The 27,653-nt window shown below is 39.8% G+C and overlaps 1 protein-coding gene across 5 annotated transcripts in view; it reads left to right on the top strand.

Annotated features, from left to right (window-relative positions):
• The window catches only part of plch2a (phospholipase C, eta 2a), a 76,073-nt gene that overhangs the window by 36,030 nt on the left and 12,390 nt on the right, over positions 1 to 27,653 (top strand). For all 5 annotated transcript variants that reach the window (XM_042409729.1, XM_042409728.1, XM_042409731.1 and 2 more), the window contains exons 6-20: positions 279 to 372; positions 1,744 to 1,947; positions 3,284 to 3,404; positions 7,096 to 7,267; positions 10,538 to 10,645; positions 14,220 to 14,375; positions 15,470 to 15,568; positions 16,117 to 16,217; positions 16,925 to 17,013; positions 17,910 to 18,092; positions 18,333 to 18,440; positions 19,134 to 19,258; positions 19,530 to 19,614; positions 20,339 to 20,485; positions 22,751 to 22,830. In XM_042409729.1, coding sequence (XP_042265663.1) covers positions 279 to 372; positions 1,744 to 1,947; positions 3,284 to 3,404; positions 7,096 to 7,267; positions 10,538 to 10,645; positions 14,220 to 14,375; positions 15,470 to 15,568; positions 16,117 to 16,217; positions 16,925 to 17,013; positions 17,910 to 18,092; positions 18,333 to 18,440; positions 19,134 to 19,258; positions 19,530 to 19,614; positions 20,339 to 20,485; positions 22,751 to 22,830 — 1,872 coding nt within the window. The remainder of the gene's footprint in view (positions 1 to 278; positions 373 to 1,743; positions 1,948 to 3,283; positions 3,405 to 7,095; positions 7,268 to 10,537; positions 10,646 to 14,219; positions 14,376 to 15,469; positions 15,569 to 16,116; positions 16,218 to 16,924; positions 17,014 to 17,909; positions 18,093 to 18,332; positions 18,441 to 19,133; positions 19,259 to 19,529; positions 19,615 to 20,338; positions 20,486 to 22,750; positions 22,831 to 27,653) is intronic.

Raw genomic sequence — 27,653 nt, 5'->3', positions numbered from 1 at the left:
TACCCCCCTTTAAATGATCAACACAGATGGGAATCTGATTGACCAATCAGGAGGCTTTAAAGAGCAGCAACCAGACAGACAGTTGGATCCTGCAACTGGGACTGAATGAAACATGACACATAGGAAGCTCTCATGACTGGATTATCAGCCACTTCTCAATAATTCTCCTTAATGTTGAATTTTCTTAACAAAGAATACATTACTTATTATTCTTAGATTTTAGCATACAGAGTAAGTAAGTTTTTAGGTTGTTTGACATGTATTTCTGTACTTTGTAGATGACCAAAGTCACCAAAGACCATTGCCTGGAGATTATCAACAAATTTGAGCCGTGCTCTGAGAACCAGAAGCAAGGGGTTTTGGGTATTGACGGTAAGTGCACTTCAAGCTTCTGTGTTTGGAACTAAACTCTTCTAGTGAAATTGAAAAGGAAGTACTCCATCTTGGCTATCTACATAATAAATACTTTCTTTATGTGCACTGCTATTCAAAGAATTTCCTTTTAGTACTGAATCACAGTGTGGCTTGTATTGATGAAAATGTTTTTCTTGCATGTTGTCCACATGGAGAACATCAGTTCGATCAACTTGGTGAAGCTTTTGCTTTGCTGTGTATCTGTTCAAGGTGTCTGCGGGAATTCACAAGATTGATCGATGCTGCTTTGAAGAATCAGCTTTATTTACTAGGACATTTTATTTCACTCATTTGACTTTGACTCATTTGGCTTTTTTCAATGCAACTTACAATTAGTGTGTTCAGTGCTACAGGGTCTTACATTTTTTTTCTATTTTTTAAGAATTGAAAACAATACAGACTGTAATATACAGATGCAAACAATAGTAACAGAGTCCATCATAGTGCCTCGTTGGTATTGATTGTTTGTTGGTATATTACAATAGAGTAATGCCAGTCTTTCTTTATTGCTTATAAAACATATAACACAAAATACATACCTGTTTCTCCAGTATCTGTCTTGAAAGAGTCTTATAAAAATACTCAGTAAAAATCAGTAAATATTGCACTGAGGTATTGAGTTAGAAGAGATGGAAAATATACAGTGCTAACACTGTCGATCACTTGCACTCACTTTATTAACAACATTTGAATTTTGCCTTATGAAGGTCTGAGGACCAAAATGTTGTCAATAAAGTTAATACAAGTGATCAACAGTGTGTGGGAGTTTCTGGTCCTTTCACAATCCAATACAATGAGAAAAACTCCTGCAGATATTCATATACCTCATGAAGGTCGGACAGACAGAAACGCTGTGAACTAATATTCCAGCAGTAAGAGAGACAGTGTGCCAGAGTTTTTCTCATTGTTTTCAAGTTGCACTTTCCTCCAATGCACCTGACAACTTTTTAAAGACTACAGCTTAATCCAAGAAATCACTGGCCCTAATAATACTATTATGCAAAAGACTTGGCTGGAAATATGAAGCAGTGCTTGCTCCTGGTGCTGAAGAGTCCTAGCATGGTGCATATTTCATCTCTGCCTACTGCTGCAGTTCTTGAACATATACAGTAGAACCGGATATCTGAGGCTGATGTTTTGGCGTGAAAATAAATGCTATTCCACCTACTAGTACCTTAGTGGGAGGTTTGTGATACGTTTAATTTACTTAACAGTTTACACATCTATGATTTAAGAGATGTGTGAAAAATGTAAGATTTTAGGCACTGATCAGAAGAAAAATTGGACAAACCCAGTTTGTCAAAAGCGCTTTGTTTAATGTTCTTTCAGGTTTTACGAATTACATGCGCAGTCCAGCAGGGGACATCTTCAATCCAGAGCACTATAACGTGATCCAGGACATGAGCCAGCCACTGTGCAACTACTTCATCGCTTCCTCACACAACACTTACCTGATGGGTGACCAGCTGATGTCACAGTCCAGGGTGGACATGTACGCCTGGGTGCTACAGGCCGGCTGTCGCTGTGTAGAAGGTACACTATACACTCCCAGAATATAAGCACAGTTTTCAGAATGATTCAAGCAAAAAACTGCACTCTTTCACTTATGTACAGTACCAGTCAAAAGTTTAAATACACTTTCTCATTTAAGTGAATGGGAAGGTGGGTCCAGACTTTTGACTGGTACTGTTTATTTCTTCATGGAGCATAAGTATAACAATTATATCAAATTTACAAGTCACAGAATACTGCTCAGTGCCTGAGTCACGCAGTTCTGGCAAAATTAGAACAAAATTTTAAGTTAATGGAGCTGTGGAAAAAAACCCACTGTAAAATAGCTTTGTATCAGATCTGATACACACACACTGGACACAACAAGTATGAGCCATGTGCAGTGGACATGTGGGGTAATTACAGTCACTATGTCAGCCTGTTCTTCCCTGCTACAGTTTAGAAAAATGCTTGTTGGGGGATTGAAGGAGGGAGGCAGACATGTGGTGGGGGGTGCCTGGCATTATCTACTGTAAAAAGGTCACCACCCACTCATTTACTATCTTTGCCTGAGGATCGAGGGCAACAGAAATCAGAGTGAACTGGGCTCCACACAAGTGTCTTGCACGCATGCTTGGATGAAGGTCGACTTAAAGTTTGGTTACACACACACATACGTGTTCATTAAAATAAAAAATCTGGATTTGAGTTAAAGGGTAACTCAAGCCTTTTGTTTCTCCAGATGGAGCTGGGTGAAATCTGATAAACTGCCTCAAGTGATGTCACTTGATTTGGTTGGGTCTGAAGACTACAAGTTTGAAACTGAAAAAAATCTGGGGGTGTGGAGTTAGAAAGAAGTGAGGTTACCAGACCTCTGTAGCCCGCTCCTCATCTCTGCCGGAGGCTAACGGCTCCAGGCTACATTAGCTGCTGCCAGCATAACACGCCCCAATCTCCGACTGAACTGCCGGTGGTCGAGTAGCATTGTGGGTAATGTAGACATCAGGTTTTAATAAGGAAGAAAAATGCGTGGCATAAAAAGGAAAGTCTCTGATTGTGCTGCAACAACTTTGATTATACTTTTACAAACTGTGCATTGAGTCTAACAATGTTAGGAGTGCAATGCTAAATTGGTGGAGTGCTTTGAATGAATAACAGAAAGCTGTGGTTCTGCACCTACTACTGTACATTGTGTTCCACACATTGTCCGAAATGTCACAAAAACAAAAAAAATATAATGACAAACAACATAATGATGACCCACATGCCAAAGTAAAAGACAGCAGTAATGTAGAGAACAACAACTGTTCAAACACTAACCCAGTATTACATAATCTTCCATGAAGATGCTAATGACTGACTCCTTTCCTGACCACAGTGGACTGCTGGGACGGTCAAGACGGTGAGCCCATCGTCCACCACGGCTACACCCTCACCTCCAAGATCCTCTTCAAAGACGTCATTGAGACCATCAACAAGTACGCCTTTGTCAAGAACGAGTACGTTGAAACACACACAGACACACAGTCCCTCTCTGTGTTGCCATACTCTCACTTTGACATTTGCTTATATTCACTGGCTTGCACACTCACTCAGTCAGAATGTATGGAGGATTTTAAGGGCTGAAACTAAATATATAAATACATAAATAATTATACAATGAAATGCTGAAATACCATAAATAAACCATAAATAAATAAATCACAAATTATATGAGGCATTAAATATATAAATGTTATATTTATTTGTATATTTATTCATTTGTTTATTCATTTGAATGAAATCTTGCATGCTATAATGGTTGATATGTTGGCTGTGGCTGAACAGATGCAGACAAATGCCAAATACATTTATATATTTAATGTATCATTTAATTTGTGATTTATTTATTTATGGTGATGATGATCAAGCATTTATAAGCAATTATATACTTATTCATTTATTTAAGCATTTAATTATATAATTATTTATTTATATATTTAGTTTTGGCCCTTAAAACCCTCCATAAGAATGCTCCAGTAGATCACTTTCAGGTTTCATCTCCCCTCCATTGATGGAGACTGACAGACTGTAAAGCATGTGTGTGCTGATTTAATAAGCATGTGGAAAATAACCCCAGCAATATATGGACATGTATGCTGTCAGGACTCATTACGGTGTTGCATTACACAGGCTGTTGGGTTGTACAGCCACAGAGAAAAATGGGAGAAATGAGGCTTGGAATATAATTCCAGGGTTGGGTGGGTTTAATACTAGAACCAGAGACGGGTTGAACTCATCCTGGGTGCAGTTTTGTTTTTTTGAGGGCTGACAATTCACAAGTTAAAGTATGATTCTAACATAATGAGATGTGTTTGTTGCTTATATGATTCAGTAGAATTTCTGCCTCATTAGTGTACAAGTTGTCTTTTATATTTATGAGTCAAACCAAAGGATTCTCATCCAGAACATCAAAAAGAGAGCTCACACCTCAGATCATTAAAGGGAAACTTTGCTGATTTTCAAGCAGTATTGTATCATTACAATGTGGGTAGTATATGCAAATGAACAATGTTTAACTTCCCTCCATGTTGCCTGCACCCAGAGCTCTGCTCATTTGTCAACAGTGGAGATCTGCCTTAGGTTACAAACTACGTTTCCTCATTTTCTGTAGTGGTGCCTTCAAGGACGGTAAAATGTGGGTCTCCCAAAACACTCCTGTCCCATGCTACGCTAGTGAAACGGAAAAGCAGATTAAAAAATATCACACTACTAAATACTTTAAAATATCAGTATATTTGTAAGAAAATTAGTTTCATGATACAAGGCTGAATATCGCACTGTTGAATCAGACACAACAGAGTCTGGAAGAGGAAGCGACCGCCAGCCCGGAGCGACAGCTTAGTTAAGCTGCTAAGTTTATCTGTGATTCATCCAGAAGAGCTGAATCTAACGCAAAAAACAACTAGTTTTACAATATAATGTCTGGGGACGTGTGCAATGCATTCTGGTTGTTGTAGGATTCCCCCCATAAGAGCAGTGTGGGGAATCTACAGACTTTTTCTTAGTTTTGTGTGGTTCAGGGACACCTCAGTCTTACATTCAGCATATTTATCAAACCTGCAAACTCGTCTCCTTTTGCATGAAGTTTCATAGAAATGAGAAATATTCCTGTTCTTACAGACGCAGCGTGCAAAACACGTGCACATCTTTCTTGTCCAGGTGCTCCGTCCAAAAATAAATTGTAGGTGATCTCTACTTCTTGAGGAGGAAGGACTCACAACACGGTAGAATGCTTCCTTTAAAAGAAATGTTTTCTATCTAGAAATAGTAAAATGTTTAAAGCCCAAATAGGCTCTTCTTCAGATATCAAATTTACTCAGCTGTATCACTGAGTAAATTGTGGGACAGACTCTGTAAAATATGAAGCTAACATTGTGTACCTACTCATGGGTACAAGAGCTCCGTCTACAGATGGATTTCCATAAAAAGTGACTTATTTGTTCCATCAAAGTATTTTTACCACTAATGCAAAAAAAGATGTCACTCTGCCGCTGCATTTCCACTTTTTGTTTTGTATACGATTAAACAGCAAGGGAAAGAGACACTTGTTCCAACTTTGCATCTATTTATACGTCTATTTTCTCCAAAATAATCAAAGGTATGGCAATTTTATTTAATTTGCACTAACTTCTCTGTAGGGATGTGAACCAAAACCCAGTATTAAACAGGTTCCAGAGAACACCCTACAACACAAATACAAACCTGTCTAACACATCAATCCAAAATCTCCATAGATGTTCAGCTGGGATGAGATCTGGTGACTATGAAGGTCAAAGCATATGATTCATATCATTTAATACTCATCAAACCATTCAGTGAGCCAGCATGCCCCAGAAGCATCAGGTTTCTCCTTTAATTTGTATAACATATGCAGATACATCCATATCTATAAACACACATAAAACATAAAATCATACTCACAGCCATCCACACACAGACACCCTCCTCCTCCTCACACAGGCTGCATCAGAAGGTGATAATCTCATCGACATGCACACAGTCTGGAGGATGCACAGAAGAGCTCTATTTTTAGAGCCTGCCTCTTCAAGTAAAGTGAAGGAGAAACACTCGCCTTGTTAGGATGTTCACCCTTGCTGTGTGTGTTAGAAAACATAATTGTGGACATTATATTCCACAGATAATTGGCTAAAAAGGAGCAGGGTGAAAGGCTGCATTCAACATCAAAGAGAATGATGTGATTTTCCAGGACTCTAAATAAAAACAGGCTCTGTGGCGGACTGACGGGGATGAAAAGCTTCCATCTGACTTAGACTGTGAAGAGTTCTAGTTAGTATGTTGTGACTGAGGAGTCACAGTGCTTCTGAATGTGTCTCCCTTTCAAATGCTAGACCACAGATGCTTCACGGTAATAGGAAATATTGATTTGAAAATACTGACGTTTATCCAGATGTGCTCATTTATTCCATTTTCATCAAGAGATGAACAGTCTTTTTACAAGTTGTATAAAAACTTCATATGACCATCATCTTGCAGAGAGTGAGCATTGTCTTGTAGAGTCAAGAGTCCTCATGTCTAGTGTCTTTTGAAGTGGCTCTAAACCAAAGAATCATAAAACCACGTTGCATTCTTAGTACAGAATCTGTGCAACTCACACATATTTCAGACCAGTGTTGCAGTGCAGACAAGCATTTTGTAAAGTCTGTTTCAATTATTTATTGATTTGATGATGATTACTGAGATGTGACTGTTGATGATGGTTTACAGGTGGATGTGAGGAACTCTGCATAATGCATATTACTTACTAAGGCTGCTCTCCCCAATACAAATCATAAAATTGGTGAAACTGTGCTTCTTTCTCGCCGTTCTTTTCATTAACAGATCTAAAGACAGGCAGGAGGCATCAGTATTGACATGTAAACTGATGATTACTGCTTTGCATTTGCTGGAAAAACTAAAGGCTTTCCCAGCAGAAACCCCTAATTAATTAAAAAAAACACATCAATGAGAATTTAGTTCTCAAATTAAGAGAAAACATCTAACAGGAATCTCTGAGGATGAATTGTCAATAATGCATTTCTACATCCTCCTGTGTACTCTGTTGCAAGTATCCTGGAGAAATCAAACTGTGTGTCCTCCTCCACTTTTCAGCCCTGTAACTCCAATCTCTTGTGTGTGATTATCTCCCAGCTACCCAGTCATCCTGTCCATAGAAAACCACTGCAGTGTTCCTCAGCAAAAGAAGATGGCCCAGTATCTGATTGAGATCCTGGGGGACAAACTGGACGTGTCCAACATCAAAGCTGGCGATTCTGGGCAGCTGCCCTCACCAGAAATACTCAAAGGCAAGATCCTTGTCAAGGTAAAGTCAGAGCGTGGGTGTGCTCTAACGCACTTAGACGTACAGTTGTTTAAAAAGCTCACTGTCCTCTTATCTGGAGTTTGAACCTCACACAGCAGACTGCGAAGGCAGGAGATGGTGTGCTGATTGAAGTGAAGTGATTAGAAAGTGTGTGAATATGATACATTTAAGAAAAGAGAATGAAAAACAAAACTTGGATGTAGGAAGGAATAAAAAGCTTGAGTTGTTATGGATTGTTCGTGTGTAGTAACAGTGGACTGCAAGCTGGTTCATTCACAGTTGTCTGTGTAATTACAATATCCAAACCCATTGTTTCTACTACTATGATTACAACTTAAGCTCCCTGAAGAAGTGGAATGAGGTACAGCACATATATTATGGGATATTACGCCCCCGTGTGGCCTGATGTAAGACACTTCTATCCACACCTTAAAGGGCAGGTTCACAATCTTTCAAGTCTGTGTTAAAACAACAGTCAGGACCCCAAATGAACATTGAAACATGTTTTTCTTTCTGTAATCATTCCTCCTGTTCATACTGACCATTAGAAGATCCCTTCATAATGACCTTACAATGGAAGTGATGGGGGACAAAAAAGTCTTCATCTGTGCAAAATGTATTTAAAAGTTTATCTGAAGCTAATATGAAGCTTCAGCGTCCAAATGAGTCAAATCAAGTACATATCTTTCAACGTTACAGTCTTTTTAGTGCCAAAGTCCCTCTTTTTGTTACTACCACTGCAGCTCAACAGGGAAACACACAGAGGGAATTTGATGCTAAAAAAGACTGTAAATGTGTCAGATATCCACTTGATATGACTAACTCAGACTGATGAAGCCTCATATAAGCTTCACATCTACTTTTAAATGACTGTGTGGACACACTGTGGATTTTGTCTCCATCACTTATGTAAATTGAAAGCACATTTGAAAGGGATCTTTTAATAGTCAGTATGACCAGGAGGAATGATTACACTGAGGAAAACATTTGGGCTCCTGACTGTTGTTTTAAGACACACTTGAAAAATTGTAAACCTATCCTTTTAAAGGCAAGTCATCCCTCAGTTCCATAGCCACTCTGTTGTCACTGAGCCCGGCTGTGAAGGGGGGCGGTGCCTCTTCTTCAATTAAACGCACTGCTGCAGTTGGTCTCAGTGTAGTTGTAGTGGCAATAAACAGCACATCACATTTACTTTCATTTTCCACCAATTGTACCCTAAAATTCACTCCCTGTGGTCATTGTGAAAGCTCTTTGCTGTTGTAAACCATCTGTCTATGTTGGCAGCCGTGGCAAGTTGTAATGCAAACCATTAAAGTAAAGTTAGTTTGAAACATGCCTTTAACTAACAGAAGCAGGAGAGTATGCTGATATGCAGCAGCAGCAGCCCTCTGATAGCAGGGGAGGCAACACTATTGAGGTTAATGAGGCTTTATTGACTCCAGATATTTTCACTAAAGAGAGGGCACTGTGCCAATACCTGGCACTGCACAGACTTCTCAGCCAGCTGCTGCACCAGCACTATTACCTGTGTGTACAGTCAGCAATGTGTTAGTGATGGCACCAATATGAAAGCACTGTGCCCTGCAACACCGCGCACTGTGCGGCCTCGCTGTGGGTGCTCATGTCACACTATCATCGGCCACACAGTGCTGCTGCGGGAAGCCACCTCCATGACACTATGATGGAGAATTATTGCTAACCATTGGGCAAACGACCTCACTTGTTAATGAAAAATCCATGGCTCAGGCAGTGAGAGGGGGCCCATCTGTTAGCACAACATCAATGACTGAACCTGTACACGCTTCACTGTTGAGTCTCTTCCTCATGTCTCTCTCTTTTCCCCCTTTGAGGCCTGTCAGTGAAAATAATAGAAATTGCAACAGGTACTGTAAATGGCCATGCGTCACCTAATGCTTTATTAGCTACCATATCCTCAGCTGTTTTTTGTTTCCTGATCAAAGATGATGGCAAGACAACGTAGAAAGAACGGGATTATAGGCTTCAGAACACTTTTCTACACCTTGTCTTCATATCTGATCTGCGTGCCGGCTGGCAAAAAGGAAAAATGAGTTCCTATTTCCTGCCTACTTCACATTTTTGGCTCTATTGACTCTCATGTAATTCTAGCATTATCTTTTATACAGTTACTGGAAAAGTAGTGTAACATTTTGGGAAATTATTTGCTTTCTTTCCAAGATTGAGATGAGAAGATACCACTCACATGTCGGTGCATTGACAAATCCTCTTTTTTTGAGTTAATACATTTTACAGCCACATTATTATACTATCAGCTGTTCTTGGTCCCAGTCTGCGGTTTTCATTGTTACCTTTATCCAGGGAAAATGAAGTCACTGCATTCGATGTGAGCTGGTAAAAATGATGCTGTGGGTGGTGAGAACAAATGTGAGCTGCTACTCAGTATGTACAGTAAATTCTTTGAATTCTGTATTACCACCAGTTTCATGCTGTTATCATGAAACAGTTCCAGCACTTACCTCCCCCCAAAACCTCTAATTGTCATTTTTTACATTTCTGTTTGTGTACGGATTAAACAAACAAGATACAATGTGTTAATCAGTGAAATTTAGAGGTGGACAGAGAACCAGGGTTTTTGTTTCCCTCTGTTTCCAGTCTTTATGCTAAGCTAGTCAACCCAGTCCTGTTGAGTCCAACTCAACAGGTAAGGGGAATTCCACAGATTTTCCACCTCAGCCTGTGTTTCCAGGTGTTCTATGTGAAAATAGTAGCATAAAGCCTTTTGTATCTCCAGAAGGAGCTGTGTGAAATCTGATAAATTGCCTCAAGTGATGTCACTTGAGTCAGTGTCGACTGGGGCTGACTATGAGTCTGAAAATGGAAAAAAACAAACTATGTGGGTGTGGCATTAGAAAGAAATGAGGTTACCAGACCTCTGTAGCCTCCTCGTCTCTGCCGGAGGCTAGCAGCTCCAGGCTACGTTAACCGCTACTAGCATAACACACCTGGCAAATAGAGTTGAATTTCATTGTGGGTAATTTAGGCTCCAGGTTTTGACAAGGAAGAAGAATGTGTGGAATAAAAAAGATTATATCTCTGGTTTGACTTTGATCTTTCTTTAAAAAACAATCAATGTTGAAGGAGTGCGATGCTAAAATGAGTACGCTTTAAGCACACGGACTTGAAAGCGGTATCGACCTTCTCCTCTGTCTTGTAAGCGTATTTCCCATAATGTTGAATAATATAAATGACCGTTGCAGTAATTTGTCATAATAATATGGCTGTCTCCACCAGGGGAAGAAACTGCCTCCCAACATCGACGAGAACGCAGAGGAGGGAGACGTGTCAGATGAGGACAGCGCTGATGAGATGGAGGATGACTGCAAGCTGATAAATGGAGATGTATGTCCTCTTACTACTGTGTCTCCTTGTTTATCTCCTCTATCCACCAGAGTTACAGGCAGGCTTTGAATCAAGGTATACGGCAGTTGAAATGTGGATTTTCTATTTTTGTTTGAACTAAGAGACCAACTGATCAAGTGTTCATAGGCTTCTCCTCTCCAGTCTTGTCTTTGTAATACTCTGTTCCTCATGTTTATTGCTATCTCTGCTGTTTCTCTTTGTCTCCGTCTTTTCTTTCTGTTTGGCCATGTGTTCTCATTTTCCTGCTCTCTCTTCCTGTTTGTCCCCTCTTCTTCCTTTCTTCAATGTTTGCTTGCTTCTTTCAAAGTGGAAGGTACTGTATGAAATGCTCATTCTCGACACCCTCAGAAATCTCACTTAGTCATGTGCCATACTCTCTCATCCTGTCTGTGATATTTTAAAGTGGTATTCTGGTACCAAACCTGCACATGGATCAGTGTTTTGTAGGTGGTGGATTAGAGGAAAAAACAAGCCGATCTCTGCTGTTGTCATACTTTAATTTTTTAATTTATTTATAGCCTACAGCACAAAATCACAAGTTTTCTTCAGAGGGCTTTATATTAAAAAAAAAAAATAGATCCTTTATTCTCCAACTCTGAGAGAAAAGCATCAGAGGAGGGTTTCCTCTTCCAGGACGAACAGACATTCAATATATACAGAGGAGACAGAAATAACAATAGTAACATTATGGAAACCCAGCATCAAGGTGCAGTTTCTTAAAGTTTAACCACAGCAGTCTTAACACTAGTGGAAACAGAGCCAGTTGTCAGTAATTAATTAACTATATTCTGCATTGTAGGTTTGTATTTTTAAAAACTTTAGCTGGTAGGAGGTCAGATAGGCAGGTAAGTGGGTTTAGAGGCCAATTCTAGCTCATAAAACATTTCCAGTGAGGTCTCAAAATTGTGAGAGCAGGGACTATCTGGATGTCATGAGTGTTTAGAGGGGCAGTGGTGACCTAAAGCTTAGAGATGCGGGCCAGACTGGCAGGATAAATCTGGGCAGGGGAAGTGAAAAAGCAGTGTTTGCCCTCCATTATTACCACCATTGATGGAGGGCCATTAACCCCTAACAGCCCAGTGGAGCTGCTCAGTGGCCAGCAGGTCAGACTGTGGTTGAGGAGCTTCCATGTGTGAATGTGAGTGTGGTTAGGGCGTTCATGCAAAAGACAGCAGACTGAAAAATAAAGGTAAAAAAACGAAGGCCATGTGCAGCCTGCTTAAGAGCAACTGTTTCTTCCAGTGTAGACTTCTTCAAACATTTTTTGGTAGCAAGAGGTGCAACTGAGACCAGACAGAGCTGTGATTAGGTCAGTAGAGAGATTGTCAACAAAACCCGCCCCAGCGATGAGAGCAGCCAGGACTTCAGACAGTTGATCACCAAGTGCAGTTAGGGTTGATGGACCAATGTGGCGATAGGTTAAAAGTACCAATTTTATTCTTCTTTCATCACCTTTTGCAACTGATGATTTATCAACAAAAGACCTTAATTGGGTCCTAATGAAGTTAAGATGAAGTACTGGCAGCCTGTGTGGGTACTTTTTCTACTTTACTAAGCAAATGCACTTACACAAAAGTCTATAAATGCTGAGGATTTCTAAAAATATCCATATTTTAATGCAAAACCATTGCAAAGAACATCTTTAATAATCAAAGTTTGCCTATTATTTCATTTCTCTCAGGGTGGAAAAGTCTGTGAAACAACCTGTAGACCTTTGGAGAGTCTCCAAAGGTGTGCAAGCTGAATAATAAGAATTCTGTTCAGAATAAAGCATTAGCCTTTGCTCAGGTTAAATGTTTTTACCAGTTAAGTATTTATCAATTCTACTAGAAAGAAAAGATGGATAGCACTGACTGCACCACATTCCTCTATTAACATAAGCTCAGTATATGTAGTTTGAACACATCCGTACTGAGCACTTCGAAATAGAAGTTTTCATGGAGCAAGTTGCTCCCTGAGGTCTGATAACAGACTGAGGTGGTTTATGGATACAATCTGCCACCATGTGGATGAACTGAGCATGTGCATATTACTCCCTGCAGGACATAGACCAGTGCTCTCTCTTCCATTTCTAACATTTCATCTGTAAAGCAGGATGTCTCACTATCATTCACTATCATTCCCTCACATCTGGAATGGGTTACGTCACTAATTCAGGCATTCATCAAATGGTCTGGGAGGTCATGCATTATGTAATATCATGCATTTGCTTTATCTTTGCTCCTCAAGAAACCTGCATTCTTGTAGGATCCTGCATGTTTTTGTTCTTCTTAGTCAGGTCAGACCAGAGCGAGACGTTTATTCTGCAAGGATTCTTTTACAGTATGACCTCAGACAAAACCAGATGACTTAAAGGGGCAGTTCACTTAAATTACAAAAAATAATAAAAACATTATAATAAATTAATAAAAAATCTTGAAAACAGTTCAATTCTGACCAGTGGGCATGCTGCTTGGAAATATGTTACTATTGTCATTTTTCCAATACTGTGAGCACCACAAACTAAAGTACCTTCACCTCTGAAATCTCAGAGATCTCTCAAAACTTGACAAGTAAGACAAAACTCATCTAAATTGCTAGATATCATTAGAGCGAAGTGATAAAATGAGAATTTTGTGTAATCTGGGTGAACTGACCCTTTTAATGCATTATTTGGCCATAGAAGTTGGAAACCATATACTATACACTATCTTATACACCATCATTGTGTGCCATGTTCTCACATTGCGGGAGGTTCTGCATTATGTAACATAAGAGTTCCTTTAGGATACTGTATGATTTTCTTTTTATTCTGATAAGACCAGACTAAGAAGAAAAAAAGAGAGAATTTTGCAAGTTTTCCTTTTATAGTAGGACATTTACTTAGAATATCATACAGAACATTAATTGACTTGATGTATTATTTTGGCAAAAAAGACCCCAATACACTGTGCAGTAACAGTGATCGTGCATGTTTTATTGCATGCTATCGACTGAAAAAAATCCCATAAGGAGACCTGGTGTATAGAGGCCTTAAGACACAACAGTCCATCTGAGTAGCAATCTAAATGTTCCTGACTGCAACATGAAGATTGATCTCAGAGGCTGATGGCTTTGTTATGTGAGAGGAGGTTGAACTGGCGTCCTTCTGCTGCTTCTACATCACAAATCCAGATTCCCAGGTTGATATTTTCAGATCAATCTTGATTTGTTCAACTATACAACAGAAATTGAGATACATCTGAGAGGCCAGAACCAAAGAATATTTGCTAAATGATCAATTGATTACCTAAGTTGTTGATATATCGATTCTTTTGTTGACCTGTCTGGGTTGATTTGTTAAAACAGAAGTCATTAGCTAGTATTATATTTCCTGCAGAAAAATAAAAAAAGACAACTGAAAGCAAAAGATAAAAGTTAGAGATGAAGAAAACTGAAGTTAGAGGCCTTACAGGCACAACCTGAAAAATGAGCATGAACTCCCACCAGACTGAAACTGTCCAAAGTTAGCCTTTTCTGTTGCACCATGTATCATCGTCATCTCTCTCTCTGTAACTCTTCACTCCTCCTCCAGACATCAGCCAACAGGAAGCAGGTGGAGAACATGGCTAAGAAAAAGCTGGACAACCTGATGAAAGAGTCCAAGATCCGAGACAGAGAAGACCCAGACAGCTTCACCATCGCAGCCCTCCCTCCTGCCGGGAAGCCCTCAGACAAAACTGGCTCCAAGGTAAACACAGACAGGGAGTCGTGATGGAGCCAAGATGGCACCAATCGCCAAGAACCCACTGTTTCTGAAATGAATTGGGATGGGTAACACAGAGGCTCATTCATCACTTCATGCTGCAAATTGAAGTCAAAAAGACCGCAAGCACACAGGGCAGAGACAAAATGGATGGATGAGGAAATGTAGGATTACTAGTTTATAGTTTATGGTGTGATTAAGAGGTGATGGACTCAAAACACCTTCACTGGCCGGCTGTGGGTGTAAAAGTCAAAATCCGCCTCCCTCCTTTTAACAGAACTCAGCCTTTGAACTGACTGTTCTTCATTTACACACAAAAGTAGACCTGGGACAGGACAGTCACCAATTCAAATTCAATCCAATTCAATAATCCTAACTACTCAAATGGACTACACACTGGGGATGAACTGTATATGAATTATTCTGATATGAACACATGATGCACTCTGATGCAAACCACACCCAAATTTTTGCAGTAATAATATTTTTTCACCCCAGCTGATTTGCAGTTTGCCTCAAAATTCTCACTCCTCATTTTTAGTCATAACTCAGTCTAATCTGAACATACAGACATCAAGAGGACAGATTTACAGACCTATAATGTCTGGAACTAATATTCTCATTTGGTTAAATTTGGAGCATATTTAAAAAGGCTTTAATCTTGGTTTTATAGTCCTATAATCCTTCAGAGTGTGAATTTGTTTATTGGTGAAGAAGAGACAGCCTACCACATTGAGACTCTTGAGTGAAAGAAAACTGTTATGGTGAAGTGACCTCTGATGGATCAGTACAGTAGTCTTGAGCACAATTCCAGAGAGCAACCAGTTTCAGTCAGCTGCATTCATTTATATTTTTATATTAAAAATAATAGGCGACAGTTTGCTAAAACAGTTACTGTAACACATTTATAATATGATCTTCTGTCAATGTTGTGCTTACACCTTGTTCAGATATTGGCCCCATAGTGGCCAAATAATCTATGAATACTGCTTTAAATAGTCAGAATTTGTCTGTTTTTCAGTTTAAAATCCAGGAAAAGTTTCCTTACAAAATATGTTAAGATGCTCCTCTGCCATCAGGGTAAAGGGGACGATGGAACGGACACAGCGGATGAGGCTAACCCCAGCAGCAACAAGCGCACAGGCCGCTCCTTCATGGGGAGCTTCTCTAAACGCAAGGTTTGCCTTCTAATTTCCTCTCTTTTTAGTTTGCTCTCAGAAAATACAAATACAAGTATCACTGACTGTTAGTTAGGAAAACTCACCTGTTGCTGAGCTCCACAAAATTGAAGCAGCAGAGCCACAATACTGCATCCTGCACTAAGCTACTTCTGCTGAAATTCACACTGCACACAAATCTCCCATTTTTTCCTCAGTTGCAATAAACTGTAATAGTCCTTGCAGAATTTGCAGTCAAGTAAGAATAATAATAATAAGAATAAAAATAGGAGCAATTACTCAAAGATGACATCTCATGTTTTTCAAAAAAGGATAAGAAAGGACCCCATACTCTATAGAATGACTAGATAGGACATTTTAAGATTTCAGAGAGAGTTTGGAACACTAATTTCCAAAATTCAGCTTAACAACATCAACATAAATGTACCAGGGTTAGCACAACAGTGAATTTGCACCTGTAGTCAATACACATGAAGAGAAACTCATCTTTACTCTGTGGTATCTTACTTGTGACGCATCACCTTTTTGAATAACTGTTACTACTGCAGAAAAAGACGACCAAGCTGAAGAAAACATCAAGCTTTGAAGACACAGATACAGACCAAGAGAGCACCAGCAGCACCTCCCGAGCCCCATTACACCACAGCAAGTATGCCACACACACACACACACACACACACACACACACACCCCTCTGGTGTCTGATGTAGAGGATGTGCTGTCTCCACCCACCCACCCACCAGGCCTAACCACTCAACCTAGGGGAAACACTGTATATACATATACATATAATGATTTATTTCACAGCAAAGGTAAATCTGTTGAATAAATTTCACTCTGGGTTATCCAGAGAAGCAGCTGATCCAGGCTCGTCTCTGTTCTTCATGCCACTGTTTCATACATACATTTATTATCTAAATTTGCAAAAAAGTTCCATCTCATAAAAACAAAAGTTATAGTTCTATAAAAAATAATGGAACACACCCGCCCTAACTTCTGTGTGCTGTACTAAAGTGGTCCAGTAAATGGTCATATCTGTTCCCATGAAACAGAGTGTAAACAAAGGTTGTGAGGGAAAAGTGCTCCATAGCAGTGGGTGGTGGCAGTGGATCACTGATTGCAAGCAATCATGAAACAGAACAAGAAGAAAGGTGACCACAACAAACATGTCAGAGGAAATGCAACAGCCACCATCCACCGGCGCATTGAGAGGGTCAGCAAGCCAAACAATAAACAAGAATCAGCCCACCACAAATGAGATGATTTGTTCAGTTGATCTGTAACATGATCTTTGTTGTTTTGGGTTTTTTTTCATGTGAGTCATTATGTAACCTCTGATCTTTGTTGAACTTACAGAAAGAAGAAGACCATGAAGCTGTCCAGGGCTCTGTCTGACCTGGTCAAATACACTCGGTCTGTGGGCCTCTATGATATTGATGCACAAGGTGTGTACTTCTGCTCACTGGCTTTGCTCACTCAGTTAGACTGCTGACCTTTGTTACCTGGAAAACAGGTACACAGCAATATCTGGGTTGACTACTCTGACGCTTATGATGAGGTATAATTACAAAGTGTAGAGTGCTGATGTCATCACGCCATGAGTTGAACATGTTGCAAGTCAGACATTAGTTTTAATGAATTTCTGCCCAGTGAGGTCAATGCTCAGACTGAACAGAGTAAGTCATGTGACATAGGCACTGTGTATAAAAGCCTGATGATAACTTTCAAATTCACATCAGTAACATAACAAGGACAGGTTTTCATCACTTGAAAAACATATCAGAATATCTCAAGCTGGCTCCCAAATAAACAACAGCACATCTAAAACCCAGTAGCCAGAGTCCTCATGTGTACAGGCAGAGCCCAACAATATTACTTGTCGTTGAAATTGTCTGAAAACACTGAACACACATATGAAATAATACACAAAACACTGGAACCAGGGATCCCCAAACCAAACATAGCTCTTAACATGTTTTACTGAGCTAAAGTCCAACACATTACCTTTTTTGGGCATGACATAAGATGGCTCCCTAGGCCTCTCTGTAGAGCACGGTAGTTAATGATAAAACATTACAGCCAGGTATTTGACTTATTCTGCTTTCACATACTCTACTGCTTAAATCACTTCATTGGCTTCCAGTGCAATGCAAACATTGTACTTCTCGTTTTAAGCACTTGTGACTGCTGCATTGAGTTCACTTAAAATAACCTTAATAAGGACTTAAGACATTGTCTCCTAATAGTTTAAGTTTTCAAAAACTCTTGTTAGTGGAAAGCTACTTGATAACCAGTGATGTGAATGTCAGTGTAATGAGTGTCTGTGTGTTTTCCCCGGCAGCCAGCTGCAGCTGGCAGGTATCATCGCTGAGTGAAACCAAAGCCCACCAGGTGATGCAGCAGAAAGCCACTGCCTTCATCCACTTTAACCAGCGACAGCTGTCACGCATCTATCCCTCCTCTTACCGTGTGGACTCCTCCAACTTTAACCCTCAGCCCTTCTGGAACGCTGGCTGCCAGCTTGGTACAACCTCACACCACATGTCAACAACTTTGATATCTCTTTACTTTGTCATGAACCCACAGGGAGTTTGCACACTATTACACACTACTGCTGCTATTATTACACCTGCTTCTGTTAGTCACTTTCTGTCAGTCAGCTGAAGTGCTCATGATGCTTTTGCTCCTCTTCTGTAGCTGTTGGCCTCATTAAAATCCAGTTTTCATCCTGTTGACAATAATGATTGAACTGCTTTGGTTTCAGTTGCATTGAACTACCAGTCAGAGGGTCGGGTCCTCCAGCTCAACAGAGCTAAGTTCTACAGCAATGGCAACTGTGGCTACATCATCAAACCTGCATGCATGTGTGAAGGTCAGCACCTAAAAAAGATTCATTCATGTTTAAATTTGCAATGAAGTGTTGTATAACATTATAATATCAACTTTATTCAGGTTCTCTCCTTCTCCCTTTCTGTCTGTATCTAAAATTTACATTTTGTCACCTTTGTAAGCAAGACGATTGATACTGATTACAGATGTCACTCATTTCAATTGGCCTAATGCTGCAGCGGCAATGAAGGGCGATGAAATAATTTATCCAGGTTATCCATCAGGTGGCACATGTGAGCAGTCCAGATGCAGTGTGTGTTTGTCTCACTGTAGGGTAGTCACACACAATGGAGGAACAGAGAAACGCCATGGAACTGTTTGGGAATGAGTCACAGCACTCTGTTATACTTTGTGCCGGGCCTGTACAGTATACTTTCACATTACACAGTCCTAATTTCATAATATTATTTATATTTAATTTCAGCCAGGCAGTTGTCAGTCAGGGTAGAGTTGCAGTGACAATGGATTTGGTAGATTTATCAGCATGGCAGTGGAAATGGAAACCATGATGAAGGATGTTACAAAGAGGGAGCATGTAAAGAATGAACAGGAGTGGACCAAGCACAGCGCCCTGGGGGACACCATGGGACAGAGGAGCAGTGGAGGAGGTGCAGCTGTTGATGCTGTACGTGAAGGATCTCAAATAAACCATGTTCTCCCTGTCTGCTAATTGCAGGTGCCTTTAACCCCAACCTGGAGGACCCGCTGCCGGGTCAGATGAAGAAACAGCTGGTGTTGAAGATCATCAGTGGACAGCAGCTGCCCAAACCCAAAGACTCTATGCTTGGAGACAGAGGAGAGGTAGGACATACACCCAGTTAGCTCTGATGTTCTTTTGTAAAGGAGCATGTTATAATACATCATTTCAACTATAATAAAACATATAGGCATTTTGAAATGCCTTAGATGAATCAGATGGTGGTTTTCAGTCAAATTACAGTGGAAACCAGACTGATCCACCCTTGAAAAAACTGACATGCCATGAAGTACCTAAGAAGTATTTGAACTTCACATCAGAACAAGTGTTACAAATTAAGCAATGCATCAATGCCATGTTCTATCTCTGTGTCAGATCATTGATCCCTTCGTGGAAGTGGAGATCATCGGCCTTCCGGTGGACTGCTGCAAGGAGCAGACCAGAGTGGTGGATGATAACGGTGAGTTGATGGAGAGGTGAATTATTCAGGTTCACCTGTCTACATGAAGCACACATACTTAAGGTCTCCCTGTTGCTATAGAAAATGAATCCCCCTCTTTTCTAGACACAGTATATATATGTATTTATGTGTTATGTATTGATAATGTAAGGCTAGCTGACTACTGTGTAAATTGAAATCTCACTCCTCAGTGCTGTTTTCTGTAAACTGAGCTACACATGTTTGCACACGTTTCCAGAGGTGAGCTGTGGTTTGTTGTGTTTTGCTTCTGACATGTGATTGATGTATGTATGTGCAGACTGGTGCAGTGCATTGGTTGAATGTGACTCTTGGAGCTGTCTGTATGGGTTCTGATCCGTTATTGATGAGCTCAGCATGAAGAGACGTGCACAGGCAGCACCTCTCAGTCTGCATGCTAACACACACACACACACACACACACTCACACTCTGAATAATTGATGACTGCTGAGCTTGCTCTCCGACTCTCTCCTGGACCATCCACACTCTCTGTCCTCTGTCTCTATCACTCTTCACTCCTCTCCATTTATCTAACTTTTCATCTCTTCTTATTCTTTCTCACACTATTCTCTCACTGTCTCTCTTAATTCCCTCCTGTCTTTTCCCTCTTCCTCTGTCCTCTCTATGCTCACTCTTCCCTCACTCCCCTCCCCTTCGTCCCCCTCCTCCTCCCCTCCTCGACCTCTCTTGGGACGGTCTGACAGGGTTCAACCCAATGTGGGAGGAGACTCTGGTGTTCACGGTCCACATGCCAGAGCTGGCCCTGGTGCGTTTCCTTGTGTGGGACCATGACCCCATCGGCCAGGACTTCATTGGCCAGCGCACTATCGCCTTCAACAGCATGATGCCAGGTAAGACATGGTGAAGAACCTGTTCGATGGAACTGGTACGTACCCTCCATCTCACCTGCCTCTTCCATGGATTGTGTTTCTATGGTGACCTCTAAAAGCCTTGTTTTTGCCTTGTATTTCTTATGATTGTGTGATATAATTTCAGACACTGAAATTCAATTTGCAGAGAGAAAGAGAAATAAGAGTGTTAGGTTTAAGATTAACAAGGTGAAAGTTTATTAAAAGTCAAGCACTGAGAAATGTTGCCTTTCTCTAATTTATCCCAAATGTATATGATGAAGAGGCTTCATCCAATATATTTATTCTAAAATTGATCAGTGCTACACTGTTGACAGGAGTTTATATATTAAATATTTTTGGAAAATATGCTCATTAACTTCTTTCTGAGAGAGAGATGGTCAGATGGGTACCACTCTCATGTCTGTGTGTTAAGTAAAGAGCTCGAGTCAGGATGTGGTTAGCCTAGCTTAGCATAAGACTGGAAGCAGGGGGAAACAGCTAGTTCAAAAACACTCCTAAAGCCTTATGATGTATATTTTGTATCTTATTTTTTTATCTGTGCACAAAGTGAAATGTAAAAGAAACAATTTGTGGTTTTAGGAGGAGTTAGGTGCTGGAAAACAGTTTATCTAGCCACCCAGCACTCCTATGCAGCGTCTCAAGATGTAGACTAATTCTGGCAGCTGATTTATGTGCTGCACTCTAAAGCACCACCACCATTACTGCGGTGTCAGAGTGGAAATGAACACATTTCCACTGTCAGTGAAAACAGAGATTTTTGGGTTAATCACAGTGGACAGATGAAAGTAGTCTGTGTGAATGTGGAAGTAGTAACAGCTAGCTACCCCCAGCAGGAATTACTTGCTAGCTTTTGATTTGATCGTTTGTGTGTTTTTGGTCTTGATGCATTCAGTTGCAGTCTGTCGTGTTCGATGCTGAAGCTCTAACAAAAAGGGTCCTTGGAAAAGTCTTATAAAAAAGTTTAACTACACAATAAAAATTGGAGATTCTAAAAACTTAAAAGATATTCAAATGGCAAACGGCATGCAGTGGCTAAACTGATACTTGGCTTGTGGCGTTAAGCGTCTTTTCAGTCTTTCTTTTTAGCTGAGAGTCCCTTTCTGGAGATTTCAGCCCTCAGCATAAAGTGAAAAAGACAACACCTAAATTGCAGTGAACGGACCATAACAGCTGGCAAGCCGAGAGAAAACAAGCATCAGCAGCCGCCAGAAAGCACCAGACAAAGAATTGTAAAAACTTTTTATAGTCTAGTGGGTGTGTTTTGGAAGAAAGTGGATCTTTGGTACTCTTTTGGGGGGAGTGCCTTGATTACTAATTATTTCTTTGTATTAAGGGAAAACTGGACTTCAGCTAAAAGGAAATATTTCTATTCCTATTGACTGTTTGAGGGATACGTGTTTGCAATTGGATATTCTCTCATTTCTGCTCTCTACCAAGCTAACAAAGTATATGCAACGTGGCTCACCATCTGTAGGTTGATCCTCAGTCTTTAGCGGCCACTGGTCAACAAGCAGCTCAGAATATGATCGAAACATGATGATTTAATGGAGATTTATGAAAGTAAAATATATTTTATGGAGCAGAGGTTTGTGGCTTTTACTTTGTTTTTTCCAAAGTTATTTTTTTTTATTGGAGCAGCTGCTAAGACGTCTAGCTGTCTGTTAAAACTGGCTAATATTTCATTGAAAAGTTCATGTTTTTTAGTACTGCTATAAAAAAAACTACTACTAAAAACTACTAAAACATTGTGCTCACTGAGCAGGTTTGGTATTTGTAGCACAAAACACTGATGTATGAGCCTGAACTCACCCCAGAAGCCACATGACACACGATGTGCTTCACAAGCAACCATGTATCCAAATCATACAAACTGACTTTCACAACTAAAACACTATATGTAGAGGAGAAAGTTGTCATACAGCTTTACAGCCAGCAGACAGGAGTGTCATCAATGTAGGAGTTGAAATCTATGGTGAATCTGTGAATACGACCACCCAGCAGGAGCACATAGAGTAGCACAGGTTCAAGTATGGGTACACTATATCTTACAGTATTAATATTACCTGTTAGCATGTGACCTGTTTGTTAGATAGGATCTAAATCACAGCTTATGGACTTGGTATCAGTGTGGAACAGCATTTAGTTTCACTGCTGGTTGATACAGTTTGTGTTATTTATAGCCATTATTTAGTCTGTTGTGTTCCACTCATCTTGTTGCTGTTTCTGTGATGTGTTTGTGTGCAGGTTATCGCCACGTATACTTGGAGGGTATGGAAGAGGCTTCCATCTTTGTTCATGTAGCTGTGAATGACATTACTGGTAAGGTAGGTAATACTGAGGAAACCAGCTGAAAAGTAAGAAGAATCTGCCATCTGTGCTCTACAATTGAAATTTCCCCCAAAATTAGAGCTTTTGAAACAGCTTTACTCAATTATGGATTTTAAAAACATGAATGTACCCCGGTAGAACAATACCCTGTGTTAATTAGAGCCCAACCAATATTTTTTTAAGGTAAATATAGAAATGTGTATTTTAGAGTTTAAATAATCTGATAATACATCAGCCAATAAATACACAACATAAACTTTTTGATGATGTTAAGTTTACAGTTTTTTCTGTCAGTCGACCAGAAGGACTGACAGTGATCCTTCTTCCAAACTACTCTTCCACAGTCCTTCTACTGTTCCCTGTGGCAACATTTTGGGGAAAAAAAGACATGAAATGGGAAAAGTTAAGCTCTGACATTTTCACTTGTTAGGTGACCACTCTTAAATTGTCTTCTTCCATTTTTTCTTTCTGTTAAATCATTGGCCCCTAATGCCTACTGATAATGACGCATACCACATCACTTCAACGTCTGAGGTTTGATTCTGGATGTGGACTTTAGTGGCATACCTCTCTCTCTTCCCCTGTTTCCTGTCTCTTTGCACCATCAGGCTAAAATGCTTAAAACCTGTGTCACATACATTTAGGATTTAATGAAATGTGAGAAAATTGCTCACCTAACATGTTCAATGGACTTTTGCTCCTAGCTGGTGGGACTCTGAAGGATTTCAAGAAACTAAATATGTAGGCACCGAATATAGCCTGTTTTACTCACAATGTATGGCCAAAAGTATATGGACACCCTTGTCCATATGTGTGCTTTTCCTAAAACCGGGGAAATGCTTTGACATTGTATGCTACAGCATACAATATTTTAGTCTACTTCCAACCTTGTATCGACAGTTTGTGTTTGGCCCTTTCCTGTTTCATCATGACAGTGTCCCCATGCACAAAGGCCAGGTCTGTAAAGAAATAGTTTTCCCAGTTTCCCAACACCTTGTGATGAACAGGATGCCAACTGTGAGTCCAAACATCAGCTGGGTGTTGTCATACTTTGAGTGTCCACATACTTTTGGCCATGTAGGGTACAATATATTCATGTTCTTATAATATACAGTGTGTATGTCTGGGCACCACCTCCTACAAGTAACCTTTAATGTCCGGAGGAAACATTAAAGCTTGAATTTAATTCTCAGTTTGGTTAATTAATCAGTCTCAAAACTGTAAGTTCTTGTCTAAGCAGTGACCTCTGTGTTGCTGTGTTCAAAGAAAACAACACAACTTCTTAGGATAAATGAAGACATTTATTATTAGCTAAAGATCTTGAAAATACATGATAAACTATAAAATAACAAATAAAAAGAATAGTTAGGTCTATAAATGATAATAAAATAAAATAATGAAGAAAATTGTGTGATTCAAGGCTAATGTATTGCAATGGGGAATGCTAAGGGAAAGCTAATTCAACTTCTCTAAAGAAATTATCTTTTAATTTTAAAGTTATTCAACATCAACCCTTGATCCCAAAGCTGTGTTAATGAGTTTCATTGCTGCAGAGATGTCGTCTCGACGGGTCCAGGTTTGTGATGAACACCAAGAGGAGTCAAGCCACTTCAGGCTGCTCTGGAAAGAGTCTTTTCAGTTTAATTCCTGGTTGGCTGAATGCTGTCAGCAACCAGGTTGTTATCCAGTTTCAATGTTACTTTCTTCTTCACAGTGGAGTTTCAGTCTGAGTTGAGGATTCAGCCTTTGGTTGACTTCTTGTAATCTTAGTTGAATGCCAAATGAAGTTTAATCTGACTACACTCAAATCTTCAGCAGCATTTCCTTCAAAAATAAAGTACTGTACATGAAAACACAAGACTTAATGTTACAAATAGAACAAACTCAAACAGAACTTGTTTCAATGAAAGTTTAAAATATGCATATACTAGATCAAAAAACAAACAAAGTTTTGACCAAAATCATGATTACATGATTTTGGTCAAAACGGGCGGCGCTTTGGGTTTGTTTTTGCGCCGAATTGTTGATGAATATTCAATTTCTTTCTTTCAGGGATTTTAAGGTGTAGTTAACTTCAACTTGAGGTGATAAATAACATTTCTTTCACTGGTTAAATTATTAATAACAATTAAGTTTTGAGTTTTAAATGCAATGTTATACATAAATATCAAAATCATTTAAAAGAAAACAGTTCAGCATGATACATCCATTTCATAATAACTTTCATAATTAGTCTTTCTATCAACATACTAAACATTAAAGAGGCCATATTATACCTTTAACACAAGTTAACACAGTTCTCTGGGGTCTTAATAAAATGTATCTGACATGCTTTGGTCAAAATACCACAAGGATCAAGCAGCACAGCAGCCTGTTCATCCTGTCTAAACAGCCCCGTTCAGAACGGCCGGTTGGAGTGTAAATAAACTTAGAGTTTGCTGTGATTTAATTGCAGTAAATGCAGAAATAACTACATATGATGTCGATTTGTAAAAAGCCTGAATTCATCCTTTGTCAGGTCTGTCCACAAGACAACAAGCAAACAACTGTTAAAATGCTTGTTTTCTGAATGGAGTTCAGATTGATCCAGGCTAGGCTAATATTGTAGCTGCTCCATCTACACTCAAAATAAGACAAGACATAAATACAGCAGTGATGTTATTGTTTATACACATAGATATCTACATACTGTGTAACTTTAAAATTATATAAACTCAGCGGCATTTAAGATGTTTATTATTGATGACAGCTGAGGAGGTGGGTGGGTGGGGGGCAAGATAGTGAACGTGATCTGTTGTGATGACGTTGCACAAGAGTTTAGATGGTGGACGTGACTATGGGAGGAAGTCACGTCACGTGAGGACCAAATGGCGGAAGTAACCGTGGTGTCTTGGTTATAACAATAGCAAGATGGCGCCTCATGGGGGTCAGCGTCTCTGCACTCAGCCAATTCAGTGTATCAAACACATGTGTCTGATGGCAGGTGACAAGGTATGGAGAGCCCTTTAATTCAAAACCCTACCCAAACTGTACACCACCTATCCAGTTACCAGACACCACCTATCCAGTAATCCTGCGCTGCCACCCAGTGGACATTGCGCACCACCCAGTCGGCAGCGCACAACATCCAGTTCAACAGCACATGCCACCCAGCTGGATAGCGCCAATTGGACAGAAATTCAATCGCCTCTCTTAAATCGGATGTAGAGTGAGAAAGGCCAAAACAAACTAATAAGCGAAATAAGCGAAGATCTAAGGCGGAGGACATTGGTATTATTAATATTAATGTGTGCCCTCCAGTCTGTTGGTAGGTTGTACCATCATGGATAATCCCAGAACCTGAAGTCGATCTATGCATACTGAATAATAACAAAAGATAGAAATCAGGAGAAATCTCAAAACACTGTCATTGGCTATGCTTGTAGCCTAGATAGATTGGATAGATGGATGGAGGTACACTGATTTAACAATCTGCCTTGTGAATTCTGAAACTTCAATACAACTACCAATTTAACTATTAAAATATGATTGTCTATGAGGTTAAAAGATCAAAATTTAAACACTTAGGTGGTTTTAAAATACCATTGCATAGTTACCATATAAACGTTCATTAACTCTTTACATAAGAAAATTCAAAATCTTATCAGAGGGTAGTAGTCACATGTATTAAAATTGTAATAAAATCTAATATTAATATCTCCTAAATAGATTATCATGCAACTATCAAAGTTACACCAAACAACATTACATGATTTACATAATGATTAGACATTTAATTTTCCTGAAATTCAGACTTGGCTCAGATTTGCAGGGAGACTCCATGAATGTCCTCCGGGAATATCAGTTAGACTTTATAACTCTGGTCTGGGGAAAGAGGCCAAAAGGAGGACAGTTTTCTGTCCATGTTTACTGAGTTGTCAATCCTTTCTCCTGGTTCAGAGGTCATTTGTGCTTTTAGTTCAGGCCACAATTTAGTTATTGGTCAGAAATGATCTCCCCAGAGGCCTGTTCAATCTCCATTTTGTCACAGTGTTTAACTTTTGGTCAGTATCATGTCAACAGACACCATCTTAGCAAAGAGATCAGTTCAGGGTCCAGGGGTGAGGCATTAAACCATGTCTCTGTGGTAATTACTCACCCCCTCAATTTGAGATTAAATAAAGGCTGTTTTATCCATGAATTGGAAAATAGGCCTTTTGTTCAAATAAATCCCAGCTGAAACACTTGCAGAATGAAATGAAAGTGGCAGTTTCTGTTGATAATAATGTTACCATAGAGTGACTCTGTTTCAAAATGTTATTCTTGAGTCATAAATAATGCAGTCGCTGCTATCATCACAGGCTTTAATTTAACTTCACTGTGATTCTTCAATTTCAATGCAGTCAGCTGTTTCCAGTCATGTTGTAAATGGCCTCTCTGTTGTTCACATTGTCCTTGCTTTGAACTTCCTCCTTCTCAGCTGTTACATGTGCTTACTGTTGTATTTTCTCTCTGACCCCTCTCGCCCCACCCATTATTTCTCTCTTTAATCCTCCCACTCTCTGATTTTCGCTCTCTTCCTCTGTCTGTTTGTAATTTCAGTGGACTCCTCTTTTTCCAAACGCTCCATTTAGAGGCAGGAAATTTTTAAGAGCCCTGAAGCTGCCAATCAAAACTCAGGTGTAGTGAGACCCAGTCAGCATCTTGCATGAGCCACATGCTTTGCCACCTAAGTGACACCCTCTCCTTGCACATACACCCCTCCTGTCAGCCAATTGCAAGCATTAGAAAATAAAAGGCCAACTCATGCCTCACATGAGTTATGAAGGCTTGACCTACC

This window comes from Thunnus maccoyii, chromosome 4 (genome assembly GCF_910596095.1).
Source record: "Thunnus maccoyii chromosome 4, fThuMac1.1, whole genome shotgun sequence".
Classification (NCBI taxonomy): Eukaryota; Metazoa; Chordata; class Actinopteri; order Scombriformes; family Scombridae; genus Thunnus; species Thunnus maccoyii.
This window is presented reverse-complemented; position numbering and strand designations above follow the sequence as displayed.